This window comes from Haliotis cracherodii, unplaced genomic scaffold (genome assembly GCF_022045235.1).
Source record: "Haliotis cracherodii isolate W230 unplaced genomic scaffold, xgHalCrac1.p SCAF_23, whole genome shotgun sequence".
In the NCBI taxonomy this organism is placed as follows: domain Eukaryota; kingdom Metazoa; phylum Mollusca; class Gastropoda; order Lepetellida; family Haliotidae; genus Haliotis; species Haliotis cracherodii.
This window is the reverse complement of record NW_027266279.1, coordinates 2110032-2125421: the sequence shown is the minus strand read 5'-3', so window position 1 is coordinate 2125421 and position 15390 is coordinate 2110032. Positions and strand designations below refer to the sequence as shown.

Sequence of the window (15390 nt, the reverse complement as noted above, 5' to 3'; positions counted from 1 at the left end):
GTTGTGCATGTGGAGTATCAATGTGATGTTTGTGTTGTGCATGTGGTGTATCAATGTGGTGTGTGTGTTGTGCATGTGGGGTATCAATGTGTTGTGTGTGTTGTGCATATGGGGTATCAATGTGTTGTGTGTGTTGTGCATGTGGAGTATCAATGTGGTGTGTGTGTTGTGCATGTGGGGTATCAATGTGGTGTGTGTGTTGTGCATGTGGGGTATCAATGTGTTGTGTGTGTTGTGCATGTGGAGTATCAATGTGATGTGTGTGTTGTGCATGTGGTGTATCAATGTGGTGTGTGTGTTGTGCATGTGGGGTATCAATGTGTTGTGTGTGTTGTGCATATGGGGTATCAATGTGTTGTGTGTGTTGTTCATGTGGAGTATCAATGTGATGTTTGTGTTGTGCATGTGGAGTATCAATGTGGTGAGTGTGTTGTGCATGTGGTGTATCAATGTGGTGTGTGTGTTGTGCATGTGGTGTATCAATGTGGTGTGTGTGTTGTGCATGTGGAGTATCAATGTGATGTTTGTGTTGTGCATGTGGTGTATCAATGTGGTGTGTGTGTTGTGCATGTGGTGTATCAATGTGGTGTGTGTGTTGTGCATGTGGAGTATCAATGTGGTGTGTGTGTTGTGCATGTGGTGTATCAATGTGGTGTGTGTGTTGTGCATGTGGAGTATCAATGTGGTGTGTGTGGTGTGCATGTGGTGTATCAATGTGGTGTGTGTGTTGTGCATGTGGTGTATCAATGTGGTGTGTGTGTTGTGCATGTGGTGTATCAATGTGGTGTGTGTGTTGTGCATGTGGTGTATCAATGTGGTGTGTGTGTTGTGCATGTGGTGTATCAATGTGGTGTGTGTGGTGTGCATGTGGTGTATCAATGTGGTGTGTGTGTTGTGCATGTGGTGTATCAATGTGGTGTGTGTGTTGTGCATGTGGAGTATCAATGTGATGTTTGTGTTGTGCATGTGGAGTATCAATGTGGTGTGTGTGTTGTGCATATGGAGTATCAATGTGATGTGTGTGTTGTGCATGTGGAGTATCAATGTGGTGTGTGTGTTGTGGATGTGGAGTATCAATGTGTTGTGCATGTGGAGTATCAATGTGTTGTGTGTGTTGTGCATATGGAGTATCAATGTGGTGTGTATGTTATGCATGTGAAGTATCAATGTGGTGTGTGTTGTGCATGTGGAGTATCAATGTGGTGTGTGTGTTGTGCATATGGAGTATCAATGTGATGTTTGTGTTGTGCATGTGGAGTATCAATGTGTTGTGTGTGTTGTGCATGTGGAGTATCAATGTGTTGTGCATGTGGAGTATCAATGTGGTGTGTATGTTATGCATGTGAAGTATCAATGTGGTGTGTGTGTTGTGCATATGGAGTATCAATGTGATGTGTGTGTTGTGCATGTGGAGTATCAATGTGGTGTGTGTGTTGTGCATGTGGAGTATCAATGTGGTGTGTGTGGTGTGCATGTGGAGTATCAATGTGTTGTATGTGTTGTGCATGTGGAGTATCAATGTGGTGTGTATGTTATGCATGTGAAGTATCAATGTGGTGTGTGTGTTGTGCATATGGAGTATCAATGTGATGTGTGTGTTGTGCATGTGGAGTATCAATGTGGTGTGTGTGTTGTGCATGTGGAGTATCAATGTGGTGTGTGTGGTGTGCATGTGGAGTATCAATGTGTTGTATGTGTTGTGCATGTGGAGTATCAATGTGATGTGTGTGTTGTGCATGTGGAGTATCAATGTGTTGTGCATGTGGAGTATCAATGTGGTGTGTGTGTTGTGCATATGGAGTAGCAATGTGATGTGTGTGTTATGCATGTGGAGCATCAATGTGGTGTGTGTGTGTTGTGCATGTGGAGTATCAATGTGTTGTGTGTGTTGTGCATGTGGTGTATCAATGTGTTGTGTGTGTTGTGCATGTGGAGTATCAATGTGTTGTGCATGTGGAGTATCAATGTGGTGTGTGTGTTGTGCATATGGAGTAGCAATGTGATGTGTGTGTTATGCATGTGGAGCATCAATGTGGTGTGTGTGTGTTGTGCATGTGGAGTATCAATGTGTTGTGTGTGTTGTGCATGTGGTGTATCAATGTGGTGTGTGCGTTGTGCATGTGGAGTATCAATGTGATGTTTGTGTTGTGCATGTGGAGTATCAATGTGGTGTGTGTGTTGTGGATATGGAGTATCAATGTGGTGTGTGTGTTGTGCATGTGGAGTATCAATGTGGTGTGTGTGTTGTGGATGTGGAGTATCAATGTGTTGTGCATGTGGAGTATCAATGTGGTGTGTGTGTTGTGGATGTGGAGTATCAATGTGTTGTGCATGTGGAGTATCAATGTGGTGTGTGTGTTGTGCATGTGGAGTATCAATGTGGTGTGTATGTTATGCATGTGAAGTATCAATGTGGTGTGTGTGTTGTGCATATGGAGTATCAATGTGATGTGTCTGTTGTGCATATGGAGTATCAATGTGGTGTGTGTGTTGTGCATGTGGAGTATCAATGTGGTGTGTATGTTATGCATGTGAAGTATCAATGTGGTGTGTGTGTTGTGCATATGGAGTATCAATGTGATGTGTGTGTTGTGCATATGGAGTATCAATGTGGTGTGTGTGTTGTGCATATGGAGTATCAATGTGGTGTGTGTGTTTTGCATATGGAGTATCAATGTGGTGTGTGTGTTGTGCATATGGAGTATCAATGTGATGTGTCTGTTGTGCATATGGAGTATCAATGTGGTGTGTGTGGTGTGCATATGGAGTATCAATGTGATGTTTGTGTTGTGCATGTGGAGTATCAATGTGTTGTGCATATGGAGTATCAATGTGGTGTGTGTTGTGGATGTGGAGTATCAATGTGTTGTACATGTGGAGTATCAATGTGGTGTATGTGTTGTGCATATGGAGTATCAATGTGGTGTGTATGTTATGCATGTGAAGTATCAATGTGGTGTGTGTTGTGCATGTGGAGTATCAATGTGGTGTGTGTGCTGTGCATATGGAGTATCAATGTGATGTTTGTGTTGTGCATGTGGAGTATCAATGTGGTGTGTGTGTGTTGTGCATATGGAGTATCAATGTGATGTTTGTGTTGTGCATGTGGAGTATCAATGTGGTGTGTGTGTTGTGCATATGGAGTATCAATGTGATGTGTGTGTTGTGCATGTGGAGTATCAATGTGATGTGTGTGTTGTGCATATGGAGTATCAATGTGGTGTGTGTGGTGTGCATATGGAGTATCAATGTGATGTTTGTGTTGTGCATGTAGAGTATCAATTTGGTGTGTGTGTTGTGCATATGGAGTATCAATGTGATGTGTGTGTTGTGCATGTGAAATGTCAGATTGTTTTTTGTGTCATCGCAGCCTCATTGAGACGTTTCACCTGTCAATGAAAAATACTTTCCTTACTTGTGCTATTGATTCGACCTGCTACTGTGATGTTGCCTTTATAAATTGGAAATGTGTTATTTATTAGTAACTATTATTGTGGTTTCGCTGAGCTTATATTCATTTTTATCAATGAAATTTATCAACAAATATGAAAACAATGACTGCCCAAATGTACCAATTATCCGAGATGGGCGGAGTGTTGATATCCGACTACGTTGTCACAAACATGTCTGCCAGGATGATAAAGTTCCATCTTAAATAATATATCGAGTTATCACAGTTCGATTTAGCGAGATTAATAACCAGTTATAATGTTACAAATGTGTCGACATTATTGCGTTGAATTACACTTATACGGCTTAAGATGCGATATATTTAAGAAAGGTTAGGGATATTTGTATTAAATTAGAGTTCATAATGTAATTTGAACTGCCGGGGAAAAGAAAGCTTACACTCACGTTTGACGGTGGCTAAAAATGAAACAGAAAATAACTAGTTATTTCATGGTAATGTATTTGATACGGGTATCATAGTGTGTTTTGGACCAAAAGTTATCCGTGTTTTGGCAACTGTTTTCAGCCTAGTAACGTTTTGATAACGTTTGTAATTTTGGGTTCAAATCCAATTTTCAGGTTTCTACTTTCGTTTGCGCGGCAGTTTATATAATATTACTGAATCATATTATTGAGTGATCTCTTAAATACATTTATAATGGAACGACGGAAGTACTTTGTGCGCCATAATTCCAATGTGTAAAATTTCAGCTGATCCGCAGAACAAGACATCAAATAGCTTATCTAGATGAATATTTTGAATACGAATGAGTACTACATTGAGAATATTGTCGCCTTTTGAATAACATTTATGTAGAATACTTTGCATTAAAATGATGGAATAAAGATGAAATAATAACTAACTTCTTTTCCGAAGATCTTGCCAAAAATATGGGTAAAAAAATCGCCTTTTCCTTCTTATTTCAGAATGGTATTTCTCTTTGAACCGAACCAAAGATTTAACTTAAATTAAAAAAACAATGCATGCCATATCTGCTTATTGAATATCGTTATATATTGAATTATCTAATGATAGTATGTATATTTCAAAGCATAAGTAAAACAACACTTACCTGATCGCAATAAGACTGTTGTATACGGACAGGCTCCTCTACCCAGAGTAAGGAATTTCAGCAGAGAGTCTCGAGACGCCGACAGTGTGAACTGTTGTCATAGTTACCGTACTTGATACTGGAAGGCTGTTGTGTTTATGACGCCCGGTGCATAGATACAGGGTCTGTTCTATTTCGGTGTGTACAACGGCCGCTGCAAGACTGTGAACCAGGCGATAAATGGAGATAACTGAGAATGGTCTCGGGTACGTGATCCTGACAAGCAACGTGAAAGAATCATAAAAAAAACCCTCCCACGTGGTACAGAATACGCCATTTTGTCCGACGTCACATCTTGGATAGTGTAGATTGTAGGGATTATTGAGGTGTTTTAAAGTATAGTTCTATACAGAGTAATTACCCACCTGTATGTACTATCTGTATGTAAAAAGTACAAAACGGAAAATATGTCGAACTTGAATAGTATACATATTATTCAGGTCAACTTTGGAAAAGTGTTTTTCGATATATTTTCTGTACAGAGAATAACCCATCACATGTACAAAACGGGAAGGATGGAAAAATAATTGATGATTATTTGTTATGTGTCTAATACTATTGCGCCACACAATGAAATCGAAATACAACTGTTTACTAACAGTACAACTTCTGTATCCCCGGGGCTCACATTTCGGAAAACCTAACCCCTGGATCCATCCCCATGGTTCTCGCGATGCCAAGTTACCCAAACTCAATACGAGCCCTGGAGATATAGAGTATGCGCTAAGTGCTGAAAACATTCCATCTTCGAAAATATAATATGTCGTGTTAGAAGTATCCATATTTTAAAAAGAGGGTCAATGTAGATGACACCCTTCTCCCCCGGGCGTGGGGCGTGGGGCGTGGGGCGTGGGGCGTGGTAAACTCAACTCTGGCCACAGCTGCATGAACATGTCGGTCACTTCAACATTCGTGACCAACTCGTGTTACTCCGGGGACAAGCCGAATTGCAGGTTACGGAAAGGGGCGAGTGGTGACGAATGTCACTTCAGGTGTTCCAAAGGGAGAGCACTGTGGGTGAAAGAATCGTATTCCTCTCCCATATACCCTGTAGCAAAATGCCACTAGTCTTGTAATTGTCACCGTTGCTTTGCATTTTACCCGAACGCGTTAACCACTAGGCTACCCCCCCCCCCCCCCCCCCCCCCCCCGCCCTGTATGTTAATGAATACAGGCACCCACTGCAATACTGTTCTTATCAATAGGTGGTGGTGGTGAGGTGAGGTGAAATGGGATTTAACTTCGCGTTGAATAATATTGCACTTATAATGCGACGTGTGTGTGTGTGTGTGTGTTAGTGTGTGTGTTAGTGTGTGTGTGTGTGTGTGTGTGTTAGTGTGTGTGTGTGTGTGTGTGTGTGTGTGTGTGTGTGTGTGTTTGTGTGTGTGTGTGTGCGCGCACTAGTCCTGACTAAAGCCGGTTTTATTGTGCTCGCCCACTGAGATATCATGTCGCTCATTCACCAGTTCCACCTCCCTCAGTACCCTACTTAGAGCCAACAGCAGGAACACAACCAAACCCTCAGTGCCTTAAGGTGTAGTTTACAAAATTTACTGCAACTGTGGACAATCTTATGTCGGTGAAACATCCCGCCCAATCAACACCAGAATCAAAGAGCACAAAACCTCCACCATTAAATCCGACAGTAAATCAGCCATCTCGGACCATATCAGCAACTGTCCAAATCACAACATCAACTGGGACAACGTCCAAATCCTCGCCAACAACCTCCATGATTTCACTGAAAGAAAACTAACAGAAGCTGTCCACATTCGCCGCCACAAGCCATCAATCAACAGAGGTCAAGGCCACTACATTTCATCCGCCTACTATGAACTCATTGAGCAAAATAATCGCTACACCTATACAACTTATCCTGTCAAATTGGCTTCATGTCCTATTGGCTTCCAGCTATGAGTTCTCTGTCCATCATGTTGTGACAGTATTATCCTTCTGTTGTTATTACTTACTCATGTTATCCCACTCTTGTATGCTATTGTTGTTACTGTTAATCCTCTACTGTTAATCCCCCACCTTCTATATATTGTTTGTACTATTACCTCATTCAGTCTTGCTTGACAACGGTATACGGATCTATACCGAAACGTCGCCTTTACAGTATTAAAGAAGTTGTTATCTATAAATTGTGTCTACTTTGTCATCCGTCAACTTCTAAGTAATGCTAATCAAATAATAAAAAATAATTGTGTTGGTTGCTGTTGGTTGTTATTTAGCGCCCCACTCGGCAATATTCCAGCTATATGACGTCAGGCTGTAAATAATCGAGTCTGGACCACACAGTGATTGATATCATGAGCATCGATCTACACAATTGGGATACGATGACATGCATCAACCAAGTCAGCGAGCCTGTCCACCCGATCCCGTTAGTCGCCTCTTACGACAAGCATTGCCGCCTTTTACAGCAAGCCTGCACGCCTTTTTATGCCCAGCATTGGTTGCTGACGGCCTATTCTGACCCAGATCCTCACGGGTTGAAAATAATTGTGAAATACCGGGTGTCACAACGAGGGTCGACGGGCCATAACTGGTAAGTACTAGTATAACCTCCGAACAAGTGTCTGAGTGAACAGTGAAATTCACGAAGTGAGTAAACTTCACTTACTACTGGTATTCCGGTGAAGAGTGGTTCCACAATGTTGTTGCCATGGCTGCAATGCATGACTGACTTTGAACAGATTAGACCAGAATTGGCACCGTCTGATCTCCACCTCTCACCAAACCTGAAGAAAGGACTGTCTGGCAAGCACGAAGCAAATGGAGATGACGTTCTACACAAGTGGGGTGAATCCCTGCACTCAAGCATCGCTGGTAGAAGTGTGTGGACCTCGGAGGTTATAATGTTGAAAAGTAAACAACAAAATCCATCGACGCAGTCCATCATAGTGTTCAGCCCCACCCCCACCGCCTGTAATGTATCTTCGCGATATATTTACATTCATGGGTTTCATAATTAGCCACCACATACGGTAAATACTTGGTATCAGGGCTATGGTGTTTCGTGCAATAAATCATTATCATCATCAATAATATCATCGTCATTTCACATTTATATACTTCGGCAACTATTTTAATGCCCGACACAAGTGCCCCGACACAAGTGCAGGTTTGTGTTACAACATATTGGTGCAGAACTTCTGTGTTCATCTGACAAGAAGGATTATATTTGAGTGAGTGAGTGAGTGAGTGAGTGAGTGAGCAATATTCCAGCAATACCGCGGTAGGGGACACCAGAAATGGGCTCCACATATTGTACCCATGTCGGGAATCGAACCCGGTCTTCGGCCTGACGAGCGAACGCTTTAAACACTAGGCTACCCGCCGCCCCGATTATATTTGAATTGCCTTGAACAATATAAGGTTAAATTATGCATGAAATACCACACAAAGTCAGGTCATAGGGTTTTTACTTTTAGCTCACCTAAGTGAAAGACGTCAGCTGAGTTCATGTCATGGTCAGCTCGGTCCGGTGTCGTCGGCGCCGCCGACGCCGTCGCCCGAAAGCATCTTCTCCTCTGCAACCATTGTCCACACTGAAATATGAAACGTTTTGTCGGCATTACTCAGACATGTCTCGTATTAATATGGTATGTTCCGTGACCTTTGAACTTTGACCATGCTCTTAAAATATCTTAACGTCTATTAATTTTCTTTAAATGTAAAGGGGGCACGGGTTGCTGTGCAGAGTTGCGTCCCTTGGGCACACCAGAACCCTATGATTGTGGGTTCGAATCCCGGTTCGCCCCGATTATGTTTCTAGGTTTGTCAGCACCATACCCGTGCTCGTGGGTTTCACCGAAGTGGTAAACATCAGAGACCTGCATCACGTCGGGCTTTCCTCCCACATTAAGCTGACACGCCGCGATATAACTGGAATATTGTTAAAAGCGGCGTTAAACCCAACTCACTCACTCACTCATTTTAAATGTAAATACCGTCTCCTAACCTGGCGATTAAAGTGTTCGCTCGTCACGCCGAAGACCCGGGTTCGATTCCCCACATGAGTAAACTGTGTGAAGTTTGTTGAAAATCTATAGTGTGAAGTTTCACTGGAAATTGATTTTTAAGCATGTGTGTACATTGTTGTTTATTCAGTCGGAATGTCAAGTAATTAACCTTCATTAAACCATGAATACATTTCGTTTTTTTCTCCGCCTCTTGATATGGTGCGTGGGGTTTCAGCGACTATTCTTTATGAGTGAGTGAGTTAAAATTTAACATCGCATCGGCATTATATTCTTTATGAATACACAATTCCTTTTATTCTGTTCTTATAACGGTTTGGTGAAATTGCGTGAACCGCAATCGTACACTTTTTTTATTTGGGTCAATGCGTTTTTGTTGCCACTGGTTACATGAATATCTCAACAAACTGTGAAATGTGTCATGTGACTTTGTCTCATTATTATTCAAACGTTTTCTATACTTGCCAGACAGATGTAGTGCTGATATACCCAAACACATTATTAGGGGAACCTAGGATTTTACGTACGATAAAAGTTTCTGTGAGTGAGTGAGTGAGTCCAAAGAGAGTGAAAGATGTGTGAGCGAAGAGTGATAGTCTTTAGCGTTTTGCTTTGTTTTAACATGTAGAGGACATTTCCAAATTTGACGCATCAGTCACCAAAATGATGGCCGATGTAATTCTCTATTTTGAATTTACCATATGTTCTCGTGTGTTTCTCAGGTGACCAATTGACTTGCCTTTGCATGTGTTTGTGACGGGGACCACCGGTTTGGCAGGATACGCTAACCTTTCCGCGAAAACCTTGTATCATCACAATGCGATAGTGATTTCTAGACATACGCTCAGTCGGAACCGAACAATGGACAGCTTTTAATAGAGTATTCCTGTCATTATGGAAGTGGCTTATTAATTGCCATCAGGTAACTCATACATACACTGAAACCCGGGCAAACAGAAAGAATAATAATAGGGACATTACTTCATACTCAAGATTCGTTTATCCGATAATGTGGTAATGCGGGCGATAGCCATGGTAACGGTACAGTCCCAATAAGAGGGGTCACATGTCAATTGTTTTTGGTTTTTTTTAAATTGAACGAAATTATTCGTCTGTCTTTAGTATTTACAAAGAAATGAACTTTAGTTTGTAGAGTTCGTATAAAACTATTATCATATATTACGGAAACATTTCCAATATTTGGGCGAATATTTAAAAATCTTACAAAATATATACTTCCTTTTCGTTTTTATATCAACTGGTGTGAACCAAAAATGCGGATCATCTAAAACAAACAAACGGAATGTTTCAAACAAATAACTTCAAACTACTCAGTTAAAAATAGAACATACAAGAAAAATACGGACATGATCGTATATCTGTGTCAACAAGGACATGAATGTACTTCTGAATGCTGACGGAAACCGTTAAACTAGCCATGATGACCGGAAACTGACCACTCGGACATTGGACGCTGCAGCTCACCCCCCGGACTTAACGAGATTAAAGCAAGGAAGCACAATGTCTCTGTGTTCATACACAAAATCTTCCGGTGTCGTTACGCGCTTAGATAAAAAGCGAAGCGAACAGAGATTATCGTCAGTGACAGCTTTCACTTTCCCAGCAACAAGCAATCAGTATTTTCCGCAGTGGGTCAAGAAGAATTATTTAGTTCCAACATGACTGGCCTTGTTTTCGTGTTTCTCCTTGTTGCTGTCTCAGTAAGTAACTATTATGTATCTTTTCTTTTTACTTGTTTTCACTGTTATAAGACTGTCCTGCGTAACATTTAACAGTGCCATATCTATCTGTAAATTATTCTTACTATCGAACCATATCGATAAAAACACAAACCAAAGCGTCCAACAAAATTCACTCTCAAACTCACCAGTGTTGTTAACTTGTTCTTTAAAAGTGTCATGAAGATAACAAATATTTTGAAAATATGTTAAGTGGATTTGTTTTTCGACTGAAAATACCTCTTGAAAATTAACTTTAAATTTCATATTTGTTTCTGTCAGTACTTCAATTTTATCAATATCATGGGCTACCATGCCTACAATTGCCTAATGTCGTGCCGTGCATTGTCAAAATCTTTCATCAGTGTAAGTGCGATGCCACGATACCATTATCTTGCGTTTAGCCGAGTATACATATGCATATGTCATTCGTTTGACCTCAAACTAATGGGTAAAGACAACTTCAGATTGAAGTTTTATCCTCCTACATAACTAAAGTGGGTTTGTGCAGTAGCCTAGGGGCTAGAGAGTTTTCTTATCATGAAGAAGACCGAGTTCGATTTGACATACGGGCAAGTGTGAAACCCATTTGAGGTGACCCCGCCGTAATAGTGGTGCTTAAATCGGGCCATGGATCTATATCAGGCAAATCTAGATAAGCGGACAGTACAGTCTTTTATAGGGACAGCTTGTTTTTATTATTTTTAATCAAGAAGTTATGAATTGTTTATATATCTAGAAATTATGATTTTTGTAATTATCATTGCCTTAGAGACTTGTACAAGTATATATGAAACTCAACTTACTTTTATGCCTGCATATAATGATACCATTCTGTCCCAAATATAATAAATATAAAAATATGTACTCTTTGATTTCTTCTGATATACTGCATATATAAATAATTACGTACATTTTATACTGCACATTGTCATGAACATGTGGCCGCAGCACACGTCTCAAGATACCACATGTACAAGGTGAGAAAATGTTTAAATGACAGTATGTGTAGAGAAATACTATTCTCCGATATACACTGACGGGCAAAAGAAAGTATGCACCATGTTTGTTTGATGGTAGCTTAAAATGAAAGAAACAAGAAAAAGTTATTCGATGGTGATGCATTTGATACGGTTATTGAAGGCGATATTTAACGCCTGCAGCAGATCAGGCTATAATTTTCAGTCAGAATATTTTTGGTCAAATCCAATCACGTATATATACTTTCTTTTGTGAAGATTTTGTTTATCAAACCCAATAAAGTATATACTTTTTTTGCCCGGCAGTTCATTAATAGTCAATGGAAAGGGCATCTGTTGAGATCAACTGCTAGCTTACCAGTCAATGTAACTTGACCCGAACGTGTCTACAGAAAGTAATCGTGAATGAAATAAAGTTTCATGAAGACCACGTTTGTTATTTACGAACGGACATTCAGTGCAGATTCATTAACACTTTCAAACAAGTGTGTCAAAAACATTCAGGGAATGGTTGTAGATATTTTTTAAATCTCATATACAACTGAAAAAAAGTGAAGGAACACCCGATTCTTTTGTCATATAACAAAAGTAATGTGAAAGAATTGGGATGTCCTTAAACTTTTTTGAGTAATATATATAACAATAACAAATTGCCTGATTCCACAGAAGACAACATTCAATTTCCGGATGATTAAACCCAAGCTAGTACTTCGATGAGAGAACTAGTGTTTTGCCATTATATATTAACACACTCGTGATATTAAGATAACCTCATGGTCTCAAACTGTGATAAGTCTATTTATAGCTTAAAGGTAAGTTTACCAACTGTAAAGTAAAGCCTTGGACCTGCATATATCCGTGCAGTCAATAACAACAGCAGTGGTTGAAGACAGCTAATATTAACATTCAAGTCACAAATAGGAACAGCTTACGTGCATTGATGTTGTGCATTGACGAGTCGACGTGGAGCATTGGCAAATACCCGGAGCATAAACTGCGCGTGCACTGTCACGCTCCATCAACACTGCAGTCCGCTGTTCAGTGGAAATCGATTCTTCCGTTGCACGGGAAAGCCAACTGTCCCAAAACAAATTTTCACGCCCTCATCTTCGTTTGGCACTTGTCCTGACAGAAATGTTTTTACTTATCAATACTACACAGACATTTAAGTAGTTTTCTACTACTCATTTGAACTCTTAAATGAAACGTAAGTTATTTCTTTTGTTAAATTGTCTTTAGATACATAATGGAAAGAAGAGCCCACGTGACCTCTTCTTTTAGGACGAGAAGAAATCTAAACTTGACACAGTATTGTAGACTTCCTTGCTTTTTCCGGATATTTTTCTTGCAGGGTTAGTTGGTTGGTTTTTTAACGCCGCACTCAGCAATATTCCTGCTATATGACAGCGGTCTGTAAAAAAAATCGAGTCTGGACCAGACAATCCAGTGATTAATATCATGAGCATCGATCCATGCTATTGGGATCGATGAAATGCATCAACCAAGACAGCGGGCCTGACCACCCATCCGTTAGTCGCCTCTTACAACAAGCATAGTCGCCTGTTACCGCAAGCCTGGGTTGCTGAAGGCCTGCTCTTACCCGGATCTTCACGGGTCTGCAGGGTTGGAGCGATGACCTGCTCGGTGATGTCTTAACAGTAACAGTAATTCATTATTTCCAGGCTCAATTCCTCCCCATCCATCAGGGAGACTACGAGACGACCGTCAGCGGCTATAGGTTTCAGTATCATGATGAATTTGTAAGTATTACCAGAAAGACGAATACGCGAAGGTTTGAAAATATGTAATATGACCTTAAATGACCCGTCGAGTCCAACCGTATATTATGCATAATGTGGTGTTCGTTTCATGACGCCGCTTTTAACAGTATTCCAGTTATATCACGGCGTGTCAGCTTAATGTGGGAGGAAAGCCCGAAGTGATGCAGGTCTTAGACGTTTACCACTTCGGTGAAACCCACGAGCACGGGTATGGTGCTGACAAACCTAGAAACATAATCGGGGCGAACCGGGATTCGTGTATCTGGTGTGCCCAAGGGCCGCAACTCTGCACAGCGAATCGCGGCGCCAATGACGACTGGGCCACCCGTGCCCCCTTTTATTTAAAGAACTGAAAATATGCCAAGGCCATTGTCGTAACTGCTTTTGTATTTTGTCAAGTTAGTTGTACCGTTAGTTATATATTGGGAATAATAAAACTTAGTAATATTCCTCACAGTTGATAAGGCTGCACCTACTGATTTCCACGAGACTAATCTAATAAATGAAGTGAAACATAAATCTTAAGTCGGTATTCGTGTTAATGTCATGAGACTGGCATCTGCTTTCATTGCCATTGATATAAATTTCATCTTTCATTCATTTCAACAATTAACCACCCGGAACACAGTATACGAATTATATCACTGCGTTTCTCACTGGGAGAAAAGCCCGAATTGATGCAGGTCTCATTTATCTGAATCCCATGAGCACGGCTATGGTGGCGAAAATCCTAGAAATATAATCAGGGCGATTAAAGAACCCGTGTGGTTTCTGAATGTTTACCTGTGCGTTGCAGCACCTTCTGATGATCATGCGCAGTCTGGACTGTTATATCGCTGATGTCCCAGCCGGTTCCGACCTTGAGAAGACGCTCAGTAACGCCATCTCCCGGAAAGCCTTCTATGTAAGTGTTCACTTCGATGGCATGCAGCGTCTAGGCGTGTCACCGTCGAGCTATCCGCTGTTGGAAGTAAGCGCATGCGTGTCGGCCCATAGTTTCAAAGTTGCATGGGTCCTTATGGCCTGCGGTAAATTTACATGTTGATTTATTTGACACAGAAATCTGCAAGTTTTATAATAAGGTCCAGAAGAGTAAAGCCAGGGCCTGAAGCTTCTGAAGTCTGTGGGTCCTGATGCCAAAGTTCCATTTCAAAACCTTGGCAAAATAACAATGTTGTTATGCTCTAGTATGTCCCAGCATCCCTGGTATGAGAATGTGAATACTTCCATACAGAAGTTAACCCCTTTTCCCATGTTTAAAGGCTAATGTTATCCCCGTTTTCCCTGTATCGAGGCTTTAGTTATCATGTTTACCTTTTTCAAGGCTAACGTTAACCAAAATGTCCCGGTTAAACAGGCTAAAGTTACCCATACACTCTTCGGTTTTCAAGATTACCTATCCCGATATTGCCTTCTGTTCACAGGCTCAAGGTAACCTGCTTCCCATCTTTTACGGGCTAAATGTATCCCATAGTCCTCTCTGTTCATAGGCGAAATATCATCCCCAGACATCCGTTTGTTCAGGGGCTAATGGTATCCTTAAATGCCCTTAGTTTCTGAGCTGAACTTCTCTTTAATGTCCCTGAGTTTCCAAGCTGAAGTTCTCTCTCATGCCAATGTGTTTCCAGGCTAAAGTCATCCCTGTGATCGAGGCCGGGAAGGACATGACACTCACAGCGCTGGACAAGGTGCACTCCAAGTATGGCGACATGCTACTGAGGGCGCTCTGCTTTAGGAGCGAAATCTATAACCTTGACGTGGGAAGCATTGCCTGAACTGTCCACAACATAATAGTCACTATGTCTCCCTTTGTTACAAGTTTTGATAAAATAATTTAATTATTAAAACACCTTGTTCTTTTGTCATCAAATTTCAAATGCATGTTTTGGGCACGAGTGGCCCAGTCGTCTAAGGCGCCGCGATTAGCTGTGCAGAGTTATGATTGTGGGTTTGAATCCCGGTTCGCCCCGATTATGTTTCTAGGTTTGTCAGCACCATACCCGTGCTCGTGGGTTTCATCGAAGTGGTAAACGTCTGAAACCTGCATCACTTCGGGCTTTCCTCACACATAAAGCTGACACGCCGCGATTTGATTGGAATACTGTTAAAAGCGGCGTTAAACCCAACTCACTCACTCATATGCATGTTAGTGAAAATCTAAAACTTGGTTATCGCTTTTGAACATCAATTTTAAGGTGAAACGGTCCCATCCTTATTTAATTGAATGATAAGGTTATAGAGCTTTTGTTCCTGCAGCGAGAGTGAGTGAGTGAATAATGTCTGTAATAAACAAGTCTGGGCCACACAATTCAGTGATTGACATGAGCATCGACCTACGCAAC

General features: G+C 41.1%; 1 protein-coding gene across 1 annotated transcript; it reads left to right on the top strand.

Annotated features, from left to right (window-relative positions):
* The first annotated feature begins 10143 nt into the window (after positions 1-10143).
* Positions 10144-14895, top strand: LOC139471832 (uncharacterized). Its single transcript, XM_071254333.1, has 4 exons — positions 10144-10269; positions 12950-13027; positions 13845-13952; positions 14677-14895. Exons 1-4 carry the CDS (start codon positions 10228-10230, stop codon positions 14821-14823), a joined length of 375 nt encoding a protein of 124 aa, XP_071110434.1. The 5' UTR covers positions 10144-10227; the 3' UTR covers positions 14824-14895.
* The last annotated feature ends 495 nt before the right edge of the window (positions 14896-15390 follow it).